The 24,613-nt window shown below is 48.7% G+C and overlaps 1 protein-coding gene across 1 annotated transcript; it reads right to left on the bottom strand.

The window, feature by feature from the left end:
* Positions 1–8: 8 nt before the first annotated feature.
* Positions 9–24,613, bottom strand: ERCC2 (ERCC excision repair 2, TFIIH core complex helicase subunit). The gene is made up of 23 exons (XM_035117681.2): positions 24,516–24,613; positions 22,305–22,404; positions 21,888–21,965; positions 20,748–20,810; positions 19,764–19,877; positions 18,292–18,408; positions 17,918–18,034; positions 16,003–16,126; positions 15,455–15,551; positions 14,607–14,740; positions 14,199–14,367; positions 12,274–12,392; positions 10,353–10,422; positions 9,069–9,138; positions 8,785–8,886; positions 8,273–8,336; positions 7,692–7,813; positions 6,958–7,050; positions 5,736–5,808; positions 5,138–5,208; positions 3,267–3,410; positions 2,974–3,117; positions 9–1,215 (listed from the first exon to the last, which is right to left on the bottom strand). Exons 1-23 carry the CDS (start codon positions 24,518–24,520, stop codon positions 1,123–1,125), a joined length of 2,283 nt encoding a protein of 760 aa, XP_034973572.1. The 5' UTR covers positions 24,521–24,613; the 3' UTR covers positions 9–1,122.

Here is a 24,613-nt window from a genome sequence, read left to right as displayed (position 1 = left end):
TGGGGTGGGGGTGGGGAAACTCCCCATTAGGGGCTGCGTACTGGTGTAGTGGTTAAGAACGGCAGACTCGTAATCTGGGGAACCGGGTTCGATTCCCCGCTCCTCCACATGCAGCTGCTGAGTGACATTGGGCTAGTCACACTTCTCTGAAGTCTCTCAGCCTCACTCACCTCACAGAGTGTTTGTTGTGGGGGAGGAAGGGAAAGGAGATTGTTAGCTGCTTTGAGACTCCTTTGGGTAGTGACAAAGCGGGATATCAAATCCAAACTCCTCCTCTTCTTCTGCGTACTGGTGGGGCTCAGCAAGGTAGCCGTTGTGCAATCCTAGCATCAACAGACCTCTAGTGTCCAGGCCAAGGGAAACACATAGTTTATAAAATGATGTGTGACCTGGAGAAAGTGGAGAGGAGTTTCCCGCCTTCTCTAACGCTGGAACCCGTGAGCGTCAGATGAAGGCGAACGTTGCAAGGTTCAGGATAAAGAACTTCATGCAGTGCATGGTTAAACTGGGGAACTCCTTGCCACAGGACATAGGTATGGCTATCACCTTGCATGGCTTTAAAAGAGGGCTGGGCAAATTCATGGAGGAGGAGATGGCTTTTGAGGCCATGGCTGGAAACTGCAGGAGGGGAGAAGGTGGTTATTGTGCTTGAATCCTGCTTGCGGGTTTCATGGGTTGGCTGGAGTAGATGGGCCATTGGCGTGATCCAGCAGGCCTCTCATGTTCTGACGTTATTGCGCTGGCTTGCCGAGACCTTCCCAAAGGATGACGGCTGAAAAGCCGAAACGGTCTCTGACAGGGCCAACTTCTACGCAGGAAAGATGTAGTGCTTTTCAGGTTTCAGATCCAGCCAACACACATCGCTTCTCGATTTCATGGTAGGAAAGCAAAGCAGAATGAACAACACTCAGCACTTTAAAAAAACCAAAATAAACAAACCTATTTTATTGCAAACTGAGTCCAAAATCTGGAACTGGCAAGCAGAGTCTTTTTGTGGGGGGGGGGGTATGAAATCCGTGTGAGTTTAGCCCCTCTGATTTCATCTCCGCCGGTGGGTCAGGCTGAGGCAGGAGCTTCGGGGAGACCCCCATTTGTGCTTTCTGCATCCCCTTCCTGCTTGCCTCACACCTGGTGGGCAATTTCCTGCACCTTGCGTAGCGTCTCCTCCGACTGCAGCTGCTCGAAGGTGAGGAGAGACAGACCCAGCTGGTCCTCCTGGCGAAAGAGAGAACGGGATCTGTGGTCAGGAGTAGGAAGGGCTCGTCCTCATACCCGCCACCCCCTCCTCCAATCCTAAGGTCCGGTGGGCTATTGGTTATGGGCAGTGGGCAACCGAGGAACTCCCTGCTACTGGGACCTTTGACTCAGGGTGGGGAAAGCCTAGGTGCCTCCGGAAGCTGCTCCCGTCACCCCTGGGCATTGCCCATCCTGGCAGATGGAGCCCATCAACAACACTAGGAAGGGCCACGGGTTCTCGGCCATGGTGCAACCACGGTTTGTGGAGGCTGCTGGGCAGGAACCACGATGGTGGGGGTGGGGGTGGGGAAGTCCCTTAGTAATGGGTGAGCCTGCAGATGCATGTCAGTTTACAGGCGCCACTTAATACCCCTTCTGCGTTTGTGAGAACTTGGGTCTTTTATAGTGTGACAGGCATTTACACTTTGGAACTCCCTGCCAATGGACATCAGGCAAGCACCTTCACTGCTCTGTTTTCGGTGCCTTCTAAAAAAATTTTTTCTTTAAGCAACCGGACAGCCTTGTCTAGAAATTGGGTGCCAGTTCTAATCTGGTTTTAGTCCATCGTGGCTTTAATTTTTTTGACTGTCTTAATTGTTAATTTTTCTTACTAATAATTTGTCTTTTTGTAAACCTCTTTGACCTCCTCCTTTTTTTTTTTTTACAACCAAGCGGTATATAAATTTTATGAAAGAAATTTAATAGTTCCACATCCCTTGGACCCTCCGACCCAGACAGAACCAGAAGTGAACTGCAAACTAGCTACCATCATTTATTAAATGTCTTGGTAAATGACGAGATGAGTGCCGCACCCCAAAGTCAAATTTGACTGGACCAGGGGTCCTTTATCTTTGCACTTTAAATGTATTAGTTGCTCTTTTTTCATCACGGCTACTCAAAGGAACTTAAACTATTTTAAGCAAAAAAACGAATACATACAGTGGAACATTAAAAATAAAAATCTAATACAGTGGTACCTCGCAAGACAAATGCCTCGCACAACGAAAAACTCAAGACGAAAGGGGTTTGTGATTTTTTTGAGCGACTCGCAAGACGAATTTTTCTATGGCTGTGCTTCGCTAGACAATTTTTTTCACAACCCCCCCCCCCCATGGGAAACCGCGCTTCGCAAGACGATTTTTTTGCAATACGAAACGACTCGCGGAATGAATTAATTTAGTCTTGCACCACTGTACCAATTTTTAAGAGTCAGATTCAAACATCCCACCTATGGAAAAAAAAGGTCACAGATAATTAAAAAGTGAAGAGAAAGCCTAATGAAAAAGGGATGTTTTTGCCAGGCTTCTGAAGATGAGGCCATAGGCCTGATCCAGGATCTTTTCATGTCCTTATGGAACCTCCAGATCCAGAGGCAGTCTATCTACATTTCTAGATAGCAGTCGCTGTGAGAAGAGGATGCTGAAATAGATGGGCCATTAGCCAATGTTCTTAGAAGCGGCTGCATACATCCTGGGGCTCCCAACAGGCCAGCCCTATGATCCACTATTCAGGGATCCCAGCTGAAAACCAGGAACCCTGAACTGAGCCACATTTGGGGGGGGGGCTGTGGATAGCTCTGATAATATGCACCCAGCAGTGGCATAGCGTGGGTTGCCTGCACCCGGGGCAAGGCAAGTATTGCTCTCCCTAACCTGTGGACCATTGGCACTCCCCGCGTCCCTTCCTCCAGTCCAGTTAAAAGATGGGCAACCCGGACCCTCCTCTCCCGCCACTCACCTTGCGGAACGGCTGGGCCATTTGCCGCAAGAAGAACTTGGACACCTGCACGGCCTCGTCCACCGTCAAGTTGAGGTTGGCGTCAGTGATGTGCTCCTGGATCCAGCGGGGGAGCTTGCCCCGCTTGTCCGCCCGGGCAAAGCGCTGCCGAGAGTCGTGGGGCGTGTTATCTGGGGAGAATGGGTGCCTGCCATTGCCCACCAGCCCCCCTCCCCCTCCTACTCTGTGGAACAAAGCGCCCCCCTCCCCCAGCGGTGCCACTGCTCAGGATTTTCCCCCGCCACCCAACAAACCTTGTCAGCGAAGACCATCAGCCCGTAGTCAGTCTTGCCGCGAATGGCTCTCCCCACGCACTGGGCCGCGTGGCGCATGGCGTCGAAGGTCAGGAAGTCGTTTTCGCGGATCTGAAACTGGTCCCGCAGGTAGTCTAGACGGGCCTGGAGAAAGGGGGCTGCCATGGAGGTCTCTCTGTGGGTCCTTTTTGGCTCTCCTCCCCACTCCCAGTGAGAAACACACACACACACACACAGATAACAACGCAGTTCCCTGCATGCGAAAATCCGCTGATCCGAATGTGAAAATTAGCAGCAAAGAACGCTAATGCTATTCTAGGCTGCATCCGTGTCCAGATCAAGGGAAGCAATAGGCTCTATTGCGCCTTGGTCAGACCACACCTGGAACACAGTGTCCAATTCTGGGCGCCACAATTTGAGAAGGATATCGATAAGACAAGGGGGGAGGCGCTGGAACTGCAATTGAGTTTTAGACTTTGAGAAGTTGGCATCGTGGCATGTCTTGTTGAATAGATTCCGCCACACAGTAGACCCTCAGGTTATGTTACTCTCGAGTAATGTAAACTTCGGGTTGCGAAAGCGGCAAACCCGGAAGTATTTTTTCTGGTTTCGCCGCATGCGCAGAAGTGGCGCCTCTGGATATGGATTTTCGGGGTGCACGCAGACCCCTGGAACGCATTAAATTCGTATCCAGAGGGCCCACTGTATGGTGTTCGTAGAATAGAAGCGCAACTCATTGCAACGATTTTGAATTTTGCTTTGCTGTTGTCTTCCTTGGTGGGTCATACAGACTGTAAGATGCTGGATCAGGCCAATGGCCCATCTAGTCCAGCATCCTGTGCTCAGGGGGGGGGGGGCGACCAGAAGATGCCTAACATGGAAAACCAGTGAGCAGGATCCACACCCAAGAGCTAGTCTCCCCTCCTGCATTTACTGGTATCCCCAGTGCATTTTCACAGGGTTGGGGGCACAGGGATGAGTGTATGGAACCAAGGGGGCAGTGACCCCCCCAAAAAAAAATGTTTAGGAACCAGTAGCCTAACCCTTTTCCAAGGAGCTGTTCAAAGACAACAAAGGAAATACAGCAAAATCCTGGGGTGGGATTTTGACAGCGCTAGGTCTGTCCTGGAAGCTTATTTCTTTCCTGGATGCAGGCTGGCGGCTCCTTAATCTGACTTAATTGGGATCAAGTAAGCCAAATCAGATCGCAGGCCTCTTGCCAGGGGTTTTAGCGCTGGGCACGGGGCTGGCAACATCCCAACATGTACACAACTTCCTGGTGAAGGCTGCCTTCAAAGCGCTTCTTTATGGAGCACATAGTTCATCTACGGAACTCCCTCCCACAGGAGGCAGCGATGAGCACCACCCCGGACTTGATGGGCCCCCTTTGGGCCCGATCCTTCACCCAGGTTTTTCTTAGGTTCTCATGGAACCTCCAGTTCCAGAGGCACTCTACCCAGATTACTGGGTTCTTAAGACGTATTTGGCCCCTGTGAGAACAGGAGACTTGGCTAGATGGGCCACTGGCCTGATCCAGCAGTGGTCTTCAGAGAGCAGCAGAGAGGCTGGCGCCTGTGCCCTCCGTCAAAACGTGTGTGATAACAGTTTCCCCTCCTTGCTTGCTGTACAGAAATTCCCACCCCCAGCTCGGCAGAAGAGGAGCTTCGAACAGGCATCCTCTTCGCCCTCCCTGTATCCAGGAGACGCCAAGGTTTGTTTTGCGCTGGTGGAGCCCCAAGAGAGTGGCGCAGCCTGGAGAGGAGGCTCCCGGGAAACAGCTGCTCTGGAGGCAAGACTGCTGCCGGAGGAAGGAGGTTGGAGAGCCCGGCCTGGACGCACAGACAGAGAGGAGAAGCCACAGCCGCACTCACCTTCAGGATTCGGCTCTGGGTGTAGACATAGGGCACGCCAAACATGATCACAGCTCTCCCGTAGTGGTGGACTGCAGAGAAGGACGCAAATCTAAATTGGGTTGAAGGACACGGCGCAGGAATAGCAGCAAAGGGATGCTTTATAAGTGGTCCATGTTTTACTATATGCTTGTGAAACATGGACCACTTATAAACGCCATTTCCAACTCCTCGAAAGATTCCATCAACGGTGTCTCCAAAAATTTTGACACATCAGTTGGGAAGACAGGCGAACTAATATCAGTGTAACTGGAAGAAGCAAAGATCACCAGTGTTGAAGCAATGATTCTTCAACATCAACTTCGTTGGACTGATCATGTTGTGCGGATGCCTGATGATCGTCTTCCAAAGCAACTGCTCTATTCCAAACTTAAAAATGGAAAGCGTAATGCTGGTGGTCAACAAAAGAGGCTTAAAGACTGTCTCAAGGCAAATCTTTAAAAATGTAGTATAAACACCGACAAATGGGAAACACTGGCCTGCGAGTGCTCCAAATGGAGAACAGTCATTACCAAAGGTGTCATGAGAAAAATAGGAGAGGGCAGGCAGAGGCACTCACCAAAGTCGATCCCTTCAGAGACCTTCCCCCTGGCCACAGACAGTAAAATGGCGCCCCGTCCATTTTCGCAGGCCTGGCAAGCAAGAGACAAGACACACATTGCAAAATCCAGCCAGTTCCTCCACATAGCGGCCACCACTCGAAGGAGGAATAATTTTGCCCTGACTTTCCCCCTGGATTTATGTCAACATTCTACATACAGTGGTACTGTTCTTAACCTGAGGTACCACTTTAGTTAATGGGGCCTCCCACTGCCGCTGCTGCGCGTTTTCTGTTCTCATCCTGAAGCAAAGTTCTTAACCCGAGGTACTATTTCTGGGTAGGCATGCTAGAACGAAAAGAGAGTTTATAGCAGGTGCCAAAAACAGTTCAGTCAAGGTGCCAGCCCGACGTCAACAGGCAGGGAGTTCCAAAGTTTGGTTTCTGCCACACTGAAAGATCAATTTCTTATAAAGGCAGAATTAATATATTGCGGCACCTGAATCTTCTTGCCCAGACTTTCCCTTAATCGTAATATTGGATTTTGTCAATCCCCATTTTTATACGATTTTATACTATTTTACTGGTTTTTTATTTTTGTTTGGAGGATACTGTTTAGCTATACCAAACTCTGCTCCAAAGGTTTCACTCATTAGTTTTAATGTTAATTACTAAACACACCCTGGTCATGAACAGTATTTCAGGATTCGGATTAACTTCCTTAAAGCACAATAAATTGTAACATTTAACTCTTTTTTCTCCCTTAAAGCATTCATTGTTCTCTATAAGCTTCAATCAAAACAGATGACTCCATCATCAATTACATCTGCATTTCCATTCTTCTTAATTCACTTAATCCTCAATGAATCCTATTTTAATGGTACTGTTAACTGTTCTAATGTTTTACCCTACTCAGAGATTTCTTCAAAAATAAAGTAAGTTTTCAAACATTTGAAATAAATAAGCTGGGCTGGTAAAACGAACAGGGGGATTTCATTCAGTAGTGGTGAGCAGAGAGCTTTGTTCAAAGTCCAGCGTGGCCACAGGCAGCCTGGCCACAAGGTCTGGGGCACAATTTTGGCCCCACACCCAGGAAGACAGGCCTGCTGGCTACATAGGAGCCCAGTGCTGGGGTTCAGCTGCGGGCCAAGTACCTCAAGGTCACTGTTCATTTGCCCCGCTTGCCCCGCCCCACCGTTCACCAGGGGAACTGCCTGCCACCGCGTCCCGGCTGGCGGCTCACCTCCTGGTACTTCTCAAGGGCCATGCTCGTCTCCGCTCCATCCTGCGTCTCGATGAATATGAGTTTGTTGCGCTGGATGTTCTCCAGGATCCCCTGCAGCAGCCGGAAAGAAAAACCGAGGTGGGTGTGCGTGAAATTCAAAAAGTCACAAGGCTTCTTCACGCAGCAGTTGATTAAACTGTGGAACTTCTTCCCACAGGGAGCCATAATGGCCACCAGCCGTAGAGCCGGCTTGAAGAGAGGATTCGGTCAGAGTCCATCCCTGCCTCTTGTAGCAGGGAGTTCCACAGTTTAACTTGGCGCTGCGTGAAGAAGTTCCTTCCTTTTCTCTGCCCCAAATTTTCCAATGCTCCGCTTCATTGGATGTCTAGTGTTGTTACGAGAGAGGGGGGGGGACCTTTCCTCATAATTTTATAAGCTTCTGTCAAGTCACTTTTACTTGCCTTTTCTCTAAACTAAAAAGTCTAAAACACTGCAGTCTTTCTTCATAGGGGTGTCTCTCCATCCCCTTGACCATTTTGGATGCCCTGTCCTGAACCTCTCCACACTCGAGGAAGGCAAGAAGCAGAGCTGGTGGCCATATCTAAATCCTAAGACCAAGCCTGGAAGCCTTCCCAATTGTCCCAGCTTAAGAAACCCACCACCCTCTAAGGGTCACTCTCAGGTGCCTCCCAGCCGGCAGCAAAGACCCGGACCCGATCCCCAAACATGCGTGTGCTCACACTCACACGTACCTGCTCATACCACGAGGCCACAATGTTCTCCATGTACTGGTAGCTGGTGAAAAAGGCCACGATGCCGTCCGGGACGATGGCTGACATCTCCAGCAGCAGATTCCCGTAGTTGCGGATCACGGCTGCGGGAAGATCAAGGACCGTTTTTGGGAGAGGGCCACACAGAAGCCTTCCCTCCGTCAAACCCTGCCGCGAAGGAAAGGAGGGCAGAGGAGACCCATGACCCAACCACGTTCTCCTGGCCTCCGCCCGCACCAGGCATTTAAAGCCCTTTAACCACAGCCACAGCTTTCTCCTAAAGAATCCTGGGAATTGTAGTTTGCGAAAGGCGCAGAGATTCGTTAGGAGACCCTCCAGGAGCTACAATTCCCAAAGCTCCCTGTGTGGAATAGGGACGGATTGTTAAAACCACCCTGAGAACTGTAGCTCTGGGAGAGGAGCCTTAGAACTCACAGCGCCCTTAACAAACTACAACTCCCATAATGCTTTGGGGGAGGGGGAACCACGACTTGCAAAGTCCATGCAAGGCAAATATTCTACTCTCCCTCCCTCGCCAAGGGCAGCACGGGGTCGGTCCTTACCAATGTCTTCGCGAGTCTCGAACTTGGAACTGATGGTCACCTGGTCGTTCCCTCTCCCCACAATCTGAAACACGAAAGAGGGTATGGAGAAACGGCCTGGTTTTGGGGGGGGGGTAGGGGCAAGGAAATGGGGAAAGTTGGGAGGTTTATTAATCGAACACCCCTCTTTTTGCATAAGGAAAGCGAACCTCAAAAAAATCCTTTAGGGGTGGAACACCCGGTGAAAAGGCATTTATTTTATTGTCTGTGTACCCCCGCCTTTTCCTCCAGGGAGCTCAAAGGGGCATACAGGTCTCTCTCTCTCTCTCTCTCTTCACAACAATAACCCTGCAAGGTTGGGCCGAGAGGCAGTGACCGGCCCCGAAGGCTTGGAGGTTGGGGGGCCGCGTCCCGAGATTCGCCACCCTTAAAGAAAGCAGCCAGCCTCTCAACCCTTTGCTCCTCTGGGCTGACGGCGGCCCTGGCGGGGTGGGGAGAGCCCTCTGCCGACCGCCCCGTTTCCTCGCACTCACCATCGGGCAAAGGCAGGTCCTGGCGAGGGTCATGGTGAACGTTGCCATGGTGACAGGCCTGAAGTCCAGGATTTTGGGGTAGATGTCCAGCGGCGAAAGGGTCTATGTCCAAATAAGGAGGAAATTGAAAATGTGGCCACACACAACCCTTCTCTCTCTCTCTCTCTCTCTCTCTCTCTCTCTCTCTCTCTCTCTCTCTCTCTCTCTCTCTCTCTCTCATACAAACTCACACCAGTTTGGCCCTGCAGGAAAAGGACCCTCATGGAAAAAAAGGCCACACTTACTCCTGAGGTGATAATGACCGACTGGAACCTCTCAAAGACCGGCTTGATAGCGATGGAGGCGTCCATGCAGCTGGGGAGAATCACAGAATCGTTGGACGGGACCCCCAATGGACATCTAGTCCAGCCCCTCAGAACACACCCAGGCTCCCCCCCCCGCCAAAAAACGTAGCTTTGGCCTCGAAAGGACGTTATGATTTCCAGCCAACTACGGCCTTCCCCAACCCGGTATCGTCCGGGTGTTGTCAAACTATAACTCCCGTCAGCCCCAGCGTCACACGGGGAGTTCTGGTTCAAAACATCTCAGGAAGGTGCAGGATTGGGAAAGACTCCCAAGAGAAACTGAGACAGGGAAACGGGGTAGATTCTGCACACACACACACACACACACACACACACACACACCCGCACAGAAAAAGAAAAATAATATTGGGAGGTGCCCACAAAAGCCATTGTCTATCTCAGCCTTTCTCAAGTCTGAGTCCCTAGATTTTGTGGGGCTACAACTCCTGTCATTCCTTGCCAGTGGTCAGGGATTATGGGAGTCGTAGTTCAAGAACACCCAAGGGCCCAAAGTTGAGAAAGGCTGGTCTCACTAACGCCTCTTGCAAGCTGGTCATTGTAAGAGCAACTGTCTAATGATTGGTGTTTGATTCTTTCCTCTACCCTCCTCATCCCTTTCTCGTGTGTGTGTGTGTGTGTGTGTGTGTGTGTGTGTGTGTGTGTGTGTGTAGATTGTAAGTCTGTCCCTTTTGGCTTATGAGCTGGCTTCAAAGACTCTAAGCCAGGCATCCCCAAACTTCGGCCCTCCAGATGTTTTGGACTACAATTCCCATCATCCTTGACCACTGGTCCTGTTAGCTAGGGATCATGGGAGTTGTAGGCGAAAACATCTGAGAGGGCCGCTGGTTGGGGATGCCTGCTCTAAACGTTCAGAAAGCTGGTGAGAGTTCTAATCTGTTCTTAGCCTATTGTTATTTTAACTTTGGGAAAGACTTAATGATTGTCTTAGATTTTTCTCAAGGGTCATTTTACCGTTTTGCCTTTAAAAACTGCTTTGAAATAAAATAAATATTCAAGCAGTGTATAAATTTTATGAAATAAATAAATAGATATGACCTTCCAGCTGACAGGCGGTTGACTCCTGGGGTTACCTGTCACCGGTCAAGACTGACCACTTCCCCTCCTCCAGATGTGCATCTTTTTAGAGAAGAAAGGTACCCAAGGATTCCCCCCCAAAAAAGTGGGTGCTCTCTAGATTTCCCGGGGTGCCCTTATGATGCTCACCTGAAGTGCAAGATGGGGTTGGCGATAGTGGGAGTTCGGTCATCAAACGGTTCGATGATTATAGTAAAACCTGCGGTGGAATAATTAAACAAAGATGTTTGGGTATCTGGCACGAGCACAGAGAGACACACCCCATCACAAAAAATGATGCACAAAATCAGGATGCTAATCTCAACAAGGCCATTCCAGACAGAGCTCAGCTTTCCTTTGAATAAGGGAGGGATGCAAGCTTCTAGCCCCCATTGTCACTACAGTCGTACCTCGGGTTACGAACACCTCGGGTTACGAACTCTGCAAACCCGGAAGTATTTCCACCCCGCGCACATTCTGCGCATGCGCAAAGCGTGCAAAATGGCGCTTCGAGTTACGACCATTTCGGGTTACGAACTGCGTCCTGGAACGGATCGTGTTCGTAACCCGAGGTACCACTGTACGGAAAAAAAAGTTTGAGAGCCAGGCAGTACTTTGCTAACATATTGCAACCTCATTTTTGTTGTTGTTGTTTAGTCGTTTAGTCGTGGTCTGACTCTTTGTGACCCCACAGACCAGAGCACGCCAGGCACTCCTGTCTTCCACTGCCTCCCGCAGCTTGGTCAAACTCATGTTCGTAGCTTTGAGAACACTGTCCGACCATCTCGTCCTCTGTCTTCCCCTTCTCCTTGTGCCCTCCATCTTTCCCAACATCAGGGTCTTTTCCAGGGAGTCTTCTCTTCTCATGAGGTGGCCAAAGTATTGGAGCCTCAGCTTCAGGTTCTGCCTTGTCGTGGTGAAGGGGCTTGAATAACTCAGAGAAGCTATGAGCTATGCCATGCAGGGCCACCCAAGATGGACGGGTCATAATGGAGAATTTTGAATAAACATGATCCACCTGGAACAGGAACTGGCAATCCACTCCAGTATCCCTGCCAAGAAAACTCCATGGACAAAGACAACAGTGTTCATTTTACCTACTTTAAATGAACTCTTTTTTTATCTCCCATGTTCTTACAAACTGTATGTTACTCAGTTTTTTGTTTTAAGCTTTTCACTGCAGAAGAAGCAGCTTGAAAATCTAACCCAGGGGTGGCTAACACTCCAGGGTTAGCTGCGATTCCTGAGGTGCAGGGGGAGGGGTTGGGCTGGATGACCCTTGGGGTCCCTTCCAGATCTATGATTCTATGATTAGGTTTATGCAGAAAGCGTTGCAGGCTGGAATATTTCTTGCCCTGGGCCTGCAAGCCGGTCGAAGCCCAAGCTTCTAGGACATCAGAAACCTTTCCTTCTGAGAGCCGAGGAGGAAGAATTAAGCTTCTTAAATGCAGTTGGACTGACTCATCCTCGGGGCTAAGCACTTAAGAGACTTAGGAGGTATTTATATGCTGTGGCAACGTCAAACAAACACATGGAGCCCTCTTGGCTTGAGGAGATGGTGCAGCAGTCCTCAGCGCATGAGAGCACTATCCTGCTTGGCTCCAGTGCACCTCCGGGCTGTGGCACAGAGAAGAGCCCCCTGGTGGCTTCAAAGCCTGGCCACAATAGTTCAGGCACTGATGACTTCAAGACTGGGATACTGCAATGCGCTCTCTGTGGGGCTGCCCTAGCTCCCCAAAGCTGTGGCTGGTGCAGAACATATCTGTTTAGACAAGCCTGTCCAGATGTTTAGAAAGTCGATGAGAGTTTTAATATTAGTCTACAGGCAATGGGCAATTTGTGCGCAACTGCGGAAATGCGCCAAACCCGGAAGTGACCCAAAAAGGTCACAAAAAGGGGCTTTCAAAAGCCCCGCCGACGTCCACAAGGGTCTGGAACATAAGCCTTGCGCGAATCAGTTGTTGCCTGTGCTGCTATTTTAACTTTTCAGACGCAGCCACTGCCAGAGAGCTAAGGGTTTTGGTTTTTTAAGGCGTGAACTACCCTATCAGATGCAGAAAGTCTCCCTTACCTTTGGAGTAAGTGCTGACCAGGGTGGCGAAATTGGAAATCAGCGTGATGGGGGAGAAATCGGAGATGTCGGCGATTTCCAGCGTTCGAAGAAGGGAGCGGAGTCGCTCTGCACAGAATCTGCAAAAGGAAGCAACCCTCAAGTTTGCAGGAAGGCAGACGTTGCCTTTGGGGAGAAGGTTTTTGTGAAGGAGCAATGGCAGCAAAGAGTTTCTACTTGGCAATCAGAATGACAGCGGCTGGCTCAACCAGTCACAAATCCTCACAGACACCTTGCTGGGATGGAGGGGGGAAGTGATCTGACCAGTTAAATACCGCCATTTGCATGTCCAAAGTGGTTGCCCCATTGCTATAGAGACAAATGGGGTGGCATTTTCCTACCTCAGCAGTCTGAATGCCAAACCATCCTAGCATGGAAAACAATTGGCCAAAGTTTTTATTACTATTACTTTATTTTCACCCTAGGATCCCAGGGTGAGTCAAAGCATTAAAACACAATTTAATTTTTTTTTCTTTAACACAACTTACAGTCATAAAAATGAAATGAGTTGTAAAAACACACAGGTCTCTATTTTAACTTTTTGTGTGTTTTAAAGTATTGTGATTTTTTTCTCGGTTTTATTGTTTTATCTTTTTGTAAACTGAGTCACACCTGAGCCTCTGAAAGCCTCTGAGAGTCTTCTGTGCCAATCACAGCACCTGAGAAGTCTCTGCAGAGAAGGAAGTGGTCTTTCAGATATTTGGGGCCTGGGTCATTCAGGGCTTTAAACACCAACATGACTACCTTTAAATGGAAACCCGGAACCAACATGCGACCAATACAGCTGTTTCTTAAACAGGGGTTGTCCAGTATCCATATGGAACCCCAGCTAGCAATCGGGCCACTGCGTTTTAGACCAGCTGAAGTTTCTGCATTGTCTTCAAGGTGCAACCTCATGTGGAGTGCGTTGCAATGGCCCAATCTGGAAGTTACCAGAGCATAGTGTGCAGTAGCCAAATCACTGTGAGTGCGTGTGAGTTATTGGGTGAGGTGAGAATCTAGAGACACAGGCGCCTGTCTTGCTCTGCACTAGACCCACAGCTGTGCCTTTGCGGGGTTCCCTGAAAATCTAAAGGGGAGGCTAAATCAAGCCCGCCAACCTCTCCATCTTACGCTCACGTTGCATTCGTACATTTTAATTCAATTTACTTCTATGATAGGACATAACATATAGATGGAAGACTGGGAGAAATTATCGAAAGTGAATTTAAAACTTACTGATTGTATACTGTTAAAAGCGGATTATATGAAAATGATGTATAGATGGTATATTACAACTGTAAAAATGGCGAAAAAAAATGCTCCAACAAGTGTAAAGTGGTGTAAAGAAAAAGAAGGCACGTTTTTTCATATGTGGTGGAATTGCAAAATAATTAAAATATACTGGGAAATGAATAATAACAAAATGAAAAGAATGTTTAAGATAACTTTTGTTAAAAGACAAGAAGCCTTTTTTTTACTAGGTGTTTCAGGTCAAGACTTGCCAAAAGAGAAGAAAAAACTTTTCATGTACACAGTTATATTTCTATGAACCTTTTCACCATAGCTGTCAAGTTTTCCCTTTTCTCGCGAGGAAGCCTATTCAGCATAATGGAATTTCCGTTTAAAAAAGGGAGAACTTGACAGCTATGCTTTTCACTCATGGGACACAAAGTGGCTTACACACAATGAATGGTAGCACAGCAGAATTTCACTATTGTAACATAAATCGTATAAAAGGATTAACAAATTGTCAGTAAATTAATTGGAAACAGAACCTGAAGACACCACGGTCTCTGCCCTGGAGTCAAACGCCACTCACAGACTGGGGTGCGTGCAAGGGTACGAAGGATGGGGTTGGCTTTTGGGGGTGGGAGATTCTCCCCCCTGACCCCCCCCCCACTTACCGAAGGGGCTTGCGCTCAATGCAGACCTTCTCGAAGATGTCCTTCAGGAATGACGGGGGGCTTTCCTGGACGACGTGATGCACCCGCAAGCGGGACTTCAAGTACTCCAGGAAGCGTTTCAGGAAGCCCACAAAGTGCTCTGCAGTCCGGATGTTGCCCGGGACGGCCTCTGCCAAGAGGGGATAGAAAGCCAGGTTGGACCTTTGCCACTACCCTTGTGAGGCAGCCCAGCCCAGCAGGCAGGAGGCCCCAGGGCAAAAGGCAGCCAGAACAAATCACTCCCCACCCTCTTCAAGAATGAGAAATGGGTCAATCCTGGATCAAACCAAGGGTGCACCTCGCTTGGTGTCTTAAACGGGGGGCAACGACAGGCTCCCCACCTCCCACTGCACAAAGAGGCACAAGCACCTTGCAGGACCTCGTCGGGCAGCACCGGGTTGGCCAAATAGACGTCCGTTTCGCGGGCGACATTCGCCTCCCGCAAACCTTCCACCAGGCGTCGGTATTCCTCCTTCAGCTTCTGAGCATCCGTCTCCTTGATCCTTGGGGAAGCAGGGAGAAGGGTGTTGTCACCTGTGGGTCACGAGCAGCCAGGGCTGTGCGCAATCCCAAGAGGGCACAGGGGACCCGCAGGATGTGGCCCTCAAACAAACAAACAAACAAAAGGGGAGCGTCTCCAACCCCCACGGCTATCAGTATAGAAATGGACCAAGTTTCTAGCTCTTGTGGAGGCCAAGGTGGTTGAAAAAGGTCTCCCCCTGTCCTAAGGAGGGTCTCCAGGGCTTTGCAGTGGCTCCTTGCCGCACCCGCTTCGTGATCCAACAAGCTGTGATTCCTGAGTTGTGGGGGGTTGGGCTAGATGACCCTTAGGGTCCCCTTCCGCCTCTACAATTCTATAACTGGAATTATGCATGCGGGACATCCCGTAGAATCGGGGGGCCATCTTGGTGCGGGATTTCAACATCGTGCTCAGGGGCATTTGCCGAGTCAAGACAGCCGGGTGGGAAAATAAGAGGGTCTTATCTTAATTTAACTTAAGATAAATTCAACAGTATAAATCAGTTTTGATGGAAGTAATAATAATATACTGAAAGGTTTAGTTTATATAAAACGTGCAGGGATTTATGCTATGCAAAATGAACCATGGAAAGAGAAGAAGGGAATCATTGATATTTTAAGGTTGTCTGAATGAATATTCTAAATCGTAAAACAGAAAATTTAATAAATATGGAAAATAAGAGGGTCTCCTCACTCACTTCTGGATGCTGGCTTGGAGCGTGGCCACGTTCCCCTGGCACCGGTCCAGCATCTTGCGCGTGATGTTGACACCCATGGAATCGATGCAGACGTTGTCTGTGAGAGAAGAAAGAGGCCGGCCAGCAGGTCTACGTGACTTTCCAGGCAGGTGAAGACAGACCGGCAGTTTCCCGGCACGGCAACTGAGCCACCGTGCTTGTCAGAATGGGGCAGCAAGACCTCCTTTTGTGAGAGTATCTTCTTCCCACAGTACCTCCTCAAATTTTAATGCACCCTGCGCTGATAGCCATCACGGCACCATGTAGCGGTGAGTTCCGCGGGCTCTGCGTGTGCTACATGAACCATCACCCTCACCCCGAAGGCTCCAGAAAGGCAGTGCCTCCCCTGCTACGCTTGGCCCTAAAGGGACAGTCACACTATCCCCCCACATTGCAGGGGGTTGAACTAGATGGCACTCAGGGTCCCCATCCAACTCTAGAATTCTATGATTCTAGGTACCGTACGTGCTTGCAGATGTCCAAGACAGGCAAGAGGTGCTCTTGCATACCAATATTGTGAGCCTCATCGAAGACAACGACGGATTTCTTGGCCAGCTCTTTAGAGACCAGGTCGGCGATCTTGGGGTCCAGGAGATAGTGGTAGCTGTACACCACAATGTTGGCATGAAGGATCTGGTCCAGCATGGAGAGAAAGAGCAGAACAAGGACAGGCGTTGCATGAAAATTTGTACTGTATTGGACCAAGTTATCACATCCGGAGAACTCTAATTTTCCTTTTTTTAAAAATAATAATAATTTATTTGATTTTTCAACTTAAAATTTTACAGAGATATATCAAACCTAAAAACCAGATTCCAAGGAATCTCCTGGACTTCCATACTCTGCTTTGTGAGTCCTATTATTAATCAGTTCCTTCCACATCTTTTATGATAATCCAAACCCTTTACGGTGGTACCTTGGTTTACAAACTTAATCCGTCCCGGCAGTCCGTTCTTAAACCAAAGCGTTCTCAAACCAAGGTGTGCTTTCCCATAGCAGCGGGGGACTCAATTTACACTCAACAGGAAGTGAAAAGTGTTCTGCTTCCAAGGCAAAGTTCACAAACCAAAACACCTACTTCTGGGTTTACAGCGTTCTTAATCCAGGTTATTCAAAAACTAAGCTGTTCTTAAACCAAGGTACCACTGTACTTCTTCCAATATGCCCAGAATCAATCTTGAACTACAAGTGATATTCCTTATTAAAATTTTGGTCTTCCTGATTTCTGATTCTTCCGGTCATTTTATCCATTTCAGCATAGTCCATTAACTTCATCTGCCATTCTTCTCTGGTAGGAACTTTATCTCCTTCCCATCTCTGGGAAAACATCCGTTTTCCAGTCCTCTTGGGGTGGAGGGATGGGGAAACCAACTCTCCCCCCCCCCAAAAAAGGACAGTCACATTAAAAGGTATCCATAGATGCTTAAAACATGTAAAGAGATATGCTCTTTTAAAAAATAGGAAGAGCACCTGTGCAAGCTTTCAAGCTACACAGAAAACTTCAGGCAGGCAGGGAATGAAGGTAATGAAATCTGAGATGTACCCAGGGCTGTTTGCACTTCAAAACAAAACAATACACAACCTTATTTTGCACATTTATTCTAATTTAGTGAGTAATGGGTGGTGAGAAGGCACTGAAGTCCCCACCCCCAATTTTTGGAAATTTAAGCAGAAAATGCCAGCTGCAGAGGGAAAGAAGCAAGCAGGACTCATCTCCATCACCTCTGCCACCTTTGGGTCTCCCTCTTTCCTCACGGCAGGCATTCCATCAGGCTACCAGCTTCCACCCCAGCTGGTCAACGTAAGAACCGTAATGTTCAAGAACAGGTGCCTGAGCTTTCCCCCTTCCTCTTCCCTCCCCATCCCCTTTTCCTTGCATGCCGTGTCCTTTCCATTCTAAGCCCAAGTGCAGCAATTTCTAGCTGCCAATATTGTGCTTCTGAGCAGCTTTTTGACAAAAGAGCCCATCAATATGCTTCAAGCAAAATTATTTGCATTCATTACTTTGTACTCAGCTCTCTGGCCTCAGATATTCCAGCGAGCCTTGCACTCTTTGAGCTATGAGGTCAGGAACTTGGCACCTTTAAAGAAGAAGTTCTTAAGAAGCTGAATAGTAATTTTAATCTGCCTTGGTATTTTTAATTTTGGCATGTTTTAAAGAAAGGCTGCTAATCTTTCTTGATTTTACTGTTTTATCTTTCATAAACTGCTTTGGGTTTGTTTTTGTTTTTTAAATCAAGCAGTGTATAAATTTTATTGTATTTTATGCCATGGCCATTTGGGCTGTTTTTCCCCTCCAGAAATTTATGATGCCAGTCATATGGAGGCAGAGTCATTTCCCAACAGGAAGTGGACCCAAACAAAATATACCTGGTTACCTATTATGCGCAAAAAAAGACAGCTAGGTGTTCACAGCCACATTACCGAGTATCGTGCAAGGAAGTAAGGGCACCATCCTTTCTGGCGACCGAAGGCCTTCAAGTCGTCGAGATTATACACGCCATATGGGAGGGGCACCTGCCGCCCGTGGGCATCAAATTCCTGTCAAAGAAGGGAAAAGCACATGGCGAGCTACAGTTTGAATCACAGAGTCGGAAGGGACCCTCGAGGGCCAGCTATTCTTTTTGGCACCTGCTAAAAACATCATTTTCTAAGATGAGATGCTTAGAAAGTTGGTGTCGGTCCCTGACCACTGGTCCTGTTAGCTAGGGATCATAGGAGTTGTAGGCCAAAAAATCTGGAGGGCTGCAGGTTGGGGATGCCTACTCTAAATGAAACAGCGATTATTATCGCGATACCTCAAAGAAGCGGCAAGAGGGGACGCTGCTGTCTTGCTGCTGCTGAGCCCGGACGTAGGAAGCAGTCAGGCTGAAGCACTTCCCGTCCACCTCCTTCCCGAAGCGAAAGGCGCTCACCTGCAGGGAGGAATAATGATTATTAGAACTGTAGAGCTGGAAGGGACCTCAAAGGTCATGTAGTCCAACCCCCCCGCAACGCAGGAACTTTATTAAATTTGTATACTGCCCTACATTTGTAGATCTCAAGGCGGGTTTGCAGCATAAAATTACAAAATAAAAGCCATAATGAGAATAACAATGGCAACAAACCAATAATCTTCCCCTTCCTTCCCCAACACATTTTAAAAGGACGTCGGGTGTCAATCATCCCAAGGCCTGGTTGAAGAGGAACGTTTTCGTCTGGCGCCTCAAGGTGTGTAATGAAGGTGCCCACGCAAGGCTCCCTTGGGCATTGGGCCAAAGGGGGCGTGCTGCCCACCTGCCCCTTTTCATAGCCCCCCCCCCCCGAGGTAGAGAGCTGCCCTCCAGTGCCCATCGCAAGTCCCTGGAGCCCACTATTTCCACACAATGCAGGCAAGTAACCATGCCAGAGATGAAAAGGCTTTCAAAGGACAGTGAACTGGAACACAGGAAACTGCCTTAAACAGATTCAGGTAGGTAGCCGTGTTGGTCTGACGCAGTCGAAATAAAGAATTCTCCAGTGGCACCTTAGAGACCAACTAAGTGTGTTCTGGTCTCTAAGGTGCCACTGGAGATTTTTTATTTATTTTTTATTTCGACTGCCTTAAACAGAGTCAGTCCATTGGTCTAGCTCAGTATTGTCTGCACTGACTGGCAGTAAAGGGTTTTCCAGGGTTTCAGGCAGGAGACACTCCCAGCCCAACCAGAGATATTGCCAGAATTTGAACCCGGGACCTTTGGCACACAAGGCAGGGGCTCTGCCGCTGAACCACAGCCCTTCCTTAGAGGGCAGTGACCCTGATCCAGCTCATGGACAGAGAGTGAGACCAGAAGAACAGAGTCCTGGGTTCAAATCCCTACTGGAGTCGTGAAGCTCCCTTGGCGACCTCAGCGCAGTCACTGTCTTTTATCCTGGCCAACTTCAGGGGGCCAGAGAGTTGGCAGGGGTCCTACGAGGGTCATATAGTCCAATACCCAAGAGGGATTCTCATAGATGTGGGTCTATGGGGGTCGGATGGGGAAAGGGGGCAAGTCACGTGACAAAGCGAAGGAACAGGGAGGCCCAAGCAGATGACGCCCTTTCGACAGATTGGACTACAGCTCCCATCAGCTCCAGCACGCACAGTTGGTGCCAGGTTGGGGGTAAACTGGAATAAGGGGGCACTGCGGAGAGTGGGTGAACACAGAGGGGCTGACCCCAAGGTGTCTGAATGCCCTGAAAGACAGCAACGTGGGCGACTCCCAAGTAAGCCCACTGGGCAGAATGACGCAAATAAAAAAAACGGCCAAACCTCCGGGTGGATGCAGAGGTTCTTCCTGGAGCTAAGAGCCAAGCCCAAGAAGGGCAGCTTGTGTCCCGTCTGCTTCTCGTGGAAATCCAGGAGTTTGCGCAGTTCCTCGATGACCTGGGGGAAAGCACAGCAGTCGCGGCAAAGACTCCTTGGTCCTCTCTCTCTCTCTGCAAGCCCCAGAGGAGGATGGAGGCAAGTCAAGGGGTCAGGGACAGAGTCACGGGCTGGACTCCAGCTCCCATCAATCTCTGCTGGCTGATGGGAGTTGGAATCCAACACTATACGGTGGTCCCAGGACCGGATTTAGGTCTGAAGAGGCCCTAAGCTACTGAAGGCAATGGGGTCCTTTATATGTCCAGCTGTCCTTCGTCAACAACAAATTGTCACTGTTTTTTGTGTTGAATATATGCTATCTGGTAATTCATTGACCTAATAGGTATCTCAAGCCATTTGCACATGTTGCTGTGCAACATAGCTGCCAAGTTTTCACTTTTCTCGCGAGGAAGCCTATTCAGCATAAGGGAAAATCCCTGTAAAAAAGGGATAACTTGGCAGCTATGCTGTGCAACCAGTCCATGCAGAATGTAGGCACCCTATATATAGAAAGGAGCAAACCAGGGATATTTTATGGAGCAGGCTAGCAGGCGGGGGCCATGACTTACATCACAGGAATCTACACAACACAAAACACTGTTGCTGTATGTAGGTTTTATTTTTTAATCGTATATTTGTGGAAATGTACATCCAGGTTTTTTTCCCCTTTAATTTTTTTGAGGGCCCCCAAGAGAGTGGGGCCCTAAGCTAGAGCTTGTTTAGCTTATACGTAAATCCAGTTTTGGGTGGTCCACAGGTTCATTACCCTGGTAGAGATGCCAGGTCCAACCCCAAACACTTCCCGGTCACAGCTCCCCATGCACTCTGCCCTCGGGCAGCTCTCTCCCTCTCGCTCGCAAAGACACACAAACACAACCGTGTCCCAGTTACCTTTTCAATCTCTGGCACCGTTCGGGAGCAGTAAATGAGCTTGGTCACTTCCAGGGGATAAGCCTGGGGAGGGAAAGGGAAAATGGGTCTACTTAGAAAGTGCTTTTTTGGGGGGGAGGAGGGGACATTAGCCAAAATAGGTGCCCCATTGGCAGGAGGGGATGCAGAAGTGTGGCCAGTCACACAGGGGGTCCAGAAAGCAATGTATTTTATCTTGCATTTTTAAAACGCTTGCTTTTTATTATACCGGCTTAACGTAAGTCATCTTCGTTACAAGGCAGGCCATAGAAAAATTGACTAAATTTAGCTGCTGGCCACATGACCCAGAAAAACTGTCTGCGGACAAACGCCGGCTCCCTCAGCTTGTAAAGCAAGATGAGCGCTGCAACCCCAGAGTCGTCTGCGACTGTCAGGGGTCCTTTACCTTTTTTTAAATAGGAAGCCAGCTTTTAAAAAAACAGCAATTTCTGCTCAAACAGATGGCACAAACCAGTACATCCAACACCCCATTTTAAAAGATGGATCTGTTTTTTATTTTATTGCTGTACTACTAGGGGATTAACTTTGGTGCCCAGTTTGCAAGAGAGAAGTTAGCTTCCTATCTAGATGCCTCCATTCTTAGGGGGTACACAGAAAATGAATCACAGGGACACAGGAATGGGGTGAAATTTTAAATGCATATGTGTATTTAATCTCAAGAACACTTGAGGTAGACTAGACTGAGAGGCAGTGATCAACCCAAGGTCACCCAGCGAGCTTCATGGCCAAGTGGGGATTCGAACCCTGGTCTCTCCCAGGTCCTTGTCCGACACTCTAACCACTGTACAACCACTGGCTCTCTTGTTGGTGTTTCTTCAGACAAAGTACTAATAGGCTGCAGAACTGGTGCCCCCTTCCCCAATGTTGCTCGACTCCCATCAGCCCAAATGGCCAATGGTTGGGGTGAGCAAGAGAGCTGCAGTCCAGCTGGGATAATACTTCATCTTCATGCAGCCCTTTGGGGCGTTCAAAGTGTTTCACGTTCTCCCGGCAATTGTTACATCAACCCTGCAAGGTAGGCCAGGTGTCGTTATCTGCATGAGGGGCTGACAGCAGCGCAAGCCAGGCCGCTTTTACCGAAGCCGAGGGAACACGACTCACCCGCTGGTAGGCCACAATCAGAGACAGGAGGGAGATGGTCTTCCCGGTGCCCGATGGCATTTCCAGAACGCCATGACCCTAGCGGAGAAACAGGGAGAGCCGGTACGAATTAGCGGCAATACTGCAATGCTGCTTACGGCAAAAGAAATCTCAAAGTGGAAAAAATATGCATTCACGCAATTTAAAACAGGCTGTTCTCCATTCGATCGTTGTGATGCTGGTGATGTAAAAGCTTTGCTATCAAGTCTAGACTCTAGACATCTGTTGATGAAACCTAGAACAGCATCAACTATTTTTTGCTGGTGCTTCACATTATTCCACCTCTTGAAACAAGAAACTGATTCACTGAGGTCGTCAAGCAGAGCAACACCCTCCTCCTCCAGCAGCACCCCAAACAAACCCGGCCTCTGGTCAAACCTTGGCATCCAATGTCCTCTTCAGCTCCAGCATGTAAGAATACTGCTCCGGGTAGATGTAATCATAGGGGAAATAAACAAGCAGTCCATCTATGTTCAGCCTGAAGGAAGAGAAAGCCAGAGAGACATCAGAGAAATGTCCTGGGAAAAGAACTGCCCAGAAGGAGGTGCTTGACTCAAAGCCAAGCTCCTAGTCAATGGATTCAAACTACAAGAAAGAAGATTCCACCTAAACATTAGGAAAAACTTCCTGACAGTAAAAGCTGTTCGGCAGTGGAATTTGCTACCAAGGAGTGTGGTGGAGTCTCCTTCTTTGGAGGTCTTTAAGCAGAATGCTTTGATGGGGTTTCCTGTTTGGCAGGGGGTTGGATTGGATGGCCCTTGTGGTCTCTTCCAACTCTATGATTCTATGATTCTAGTCCTTAGGTTTTAAACTGCCAGTCAGTGTGGGCAGTACTGAGGGGACCATAGGAATTCTAAGGTCATATATATATGACCTTACAAATATATACAAACACATGTATATAAACCACGTGTCTGAAATAGTACAGAAGAACAATCCTGAAGCCATTTTGACTCTCCCAAATTGACCTCAAATATTTCTCTGCAAGGAGGAAGGAAATGGGGAAAGCTTTCCAATGGTCTTTGGACTGTAGGGGCTTACACCTCCCTGTAAATACAGTCTGGCAAGTATCTGTTAAGCTGAGCACACTTTGTTGTTTAGTCGTTTAGTCGTGTCCGACTCTTCGTGACCCCATGGACCAGAGCACGCCAGGCATTCCTGTCTTCCACTGCCTCCCGCAGTTTGGTCAAACTCATGTTCGTAGCTTCGAGAACACTGTCCACCCATCTCGTCCTCTGTTGTCCCCTTCTCCTAGTGCCCTCAATCTTTCCCAACATCAGGGTCTTTTCCAGGGAGTCTTCTCTTCTCATGAGGTGGCCAAAGTATTGAAGCCTCAGCTTCACATTGAGCACACTATCAATATGTGATTCAAGAACTAAGTATTTACCATCTCCAAGGAATGGCCAGGCTACCCAGAAAAGGCAATCAGATAAGACATTATCAAGTATACTGGCAGACAGGAGAGAAGCAACACACTCAAATTTCTGCTGGGGACCACCTCTTTCTGTGATGCATGTATGATGATTTTTGGGGTGGTCTTGAGCTACAGGGGAGGCAATTTCAAAAGTCTATACTGTATAAGATATTGCACACCAATGTTCTGGGTTCATCTTCTCCCTCCCTCCATGTGTTGAGTGGGGACCCTGTTGCAACAGTTTAATAAAGATCAGGCTTACTAGCTCCTTTGCTTCTCAATATTCTCTGGTTGGCCTCTGTTATTTTCTCCTACCAATAGAGAACCTACTTAAGGACTCTATATGGGCTCTTAAATACCCCATACAGGGGTGTCCAAACTTTTTTTCCAAAGAGGGCCAGATTTGATGAAGTGAACATGTGTGAGGGCCAACCAAAGTTGTTGACTTTTTTTTAGAATTGAAGTTGTTCAGCTTTTTAAAAATGATTTTACCCCAAAGTTGCTGAGCTTTCTTTAGGATTGAAGTTGCCACAGACCAGCTCCTGTGTCCCTGTCTAAGCATGTTTCTCCAGAGAATCATGAGGGCTGGAATCTTAGCTCGTTTTAAGGGAATGGGCCACAGCTCAGGGGTGCAACACCCGCTTTGCATGCAGGCGGTGTCCCAGGTTCAGTCCCCGTAGGCAGCATCTCCAGGTGGGGTTGGGGCTGCCCCCTGGCTGAAACCCTGGAGAGCCACTGCTGCCAGTCAGTGTTGGCAATATTGAGGTAGATGGACCCGGTGGTCTGACTTGGCGGCTTCCCTAGAATCATGGGCAGAGTTACGGGATGAATGCATGGGAAGCGGGGGCTGCATGCAAAGATATGGGGTGCACGTTTCTCCAGTTGGTGAGAAATGGTTGCTTTTGCACCCGCTCCCCAAAAATTGTGCCCCCAAAATACTGCACACACACACAGAGGAATTGGCCATGGCACCCCTCACAGCAAATGCCTCCCCTTTAACCCAATCAATGATTTCCAAACGCCTCCAAGTATTTGCCCCCCCTCCGCTCACTCAACTCCCCTCCCAATAGTCCCTCTTTTTAATAATGCCCACTTAGTCTCTATCTGTCCCAATAACACTCCCCCTCCTTGTTGCCCTAGTGGTATATCCCAGGTCTTCCCACCCCCTCACTCACTTCATGGTCTCTCCTAGCCTCCAATCCCATTGGCCGCCGCAGCTGCTCACGCCGGTCCACTCTAGGTAAGCTTTTCCTTCTTCTGCGCATGCCTTCTT

This window comes from Zootoca vivipara, chromosome 6, assembly GCF_963506605.1.
Source record: "Zootoca vivipara chromosome 6, rZooViv1.1, whole genome shotgun sequence".
Taxonomy (NCBI): domain Eukaryota; kingdom Metazoa; phylum Chordata; class Lepidosauria; order Squamata; family Lacertidae; genus Zootoca; species Zootoca vivipara.
The sequence above is the reverse complement of the archived record's forward strand: the minus strand, read 5'-3'. Positions and strand labels throughout refer to the sequence as shown.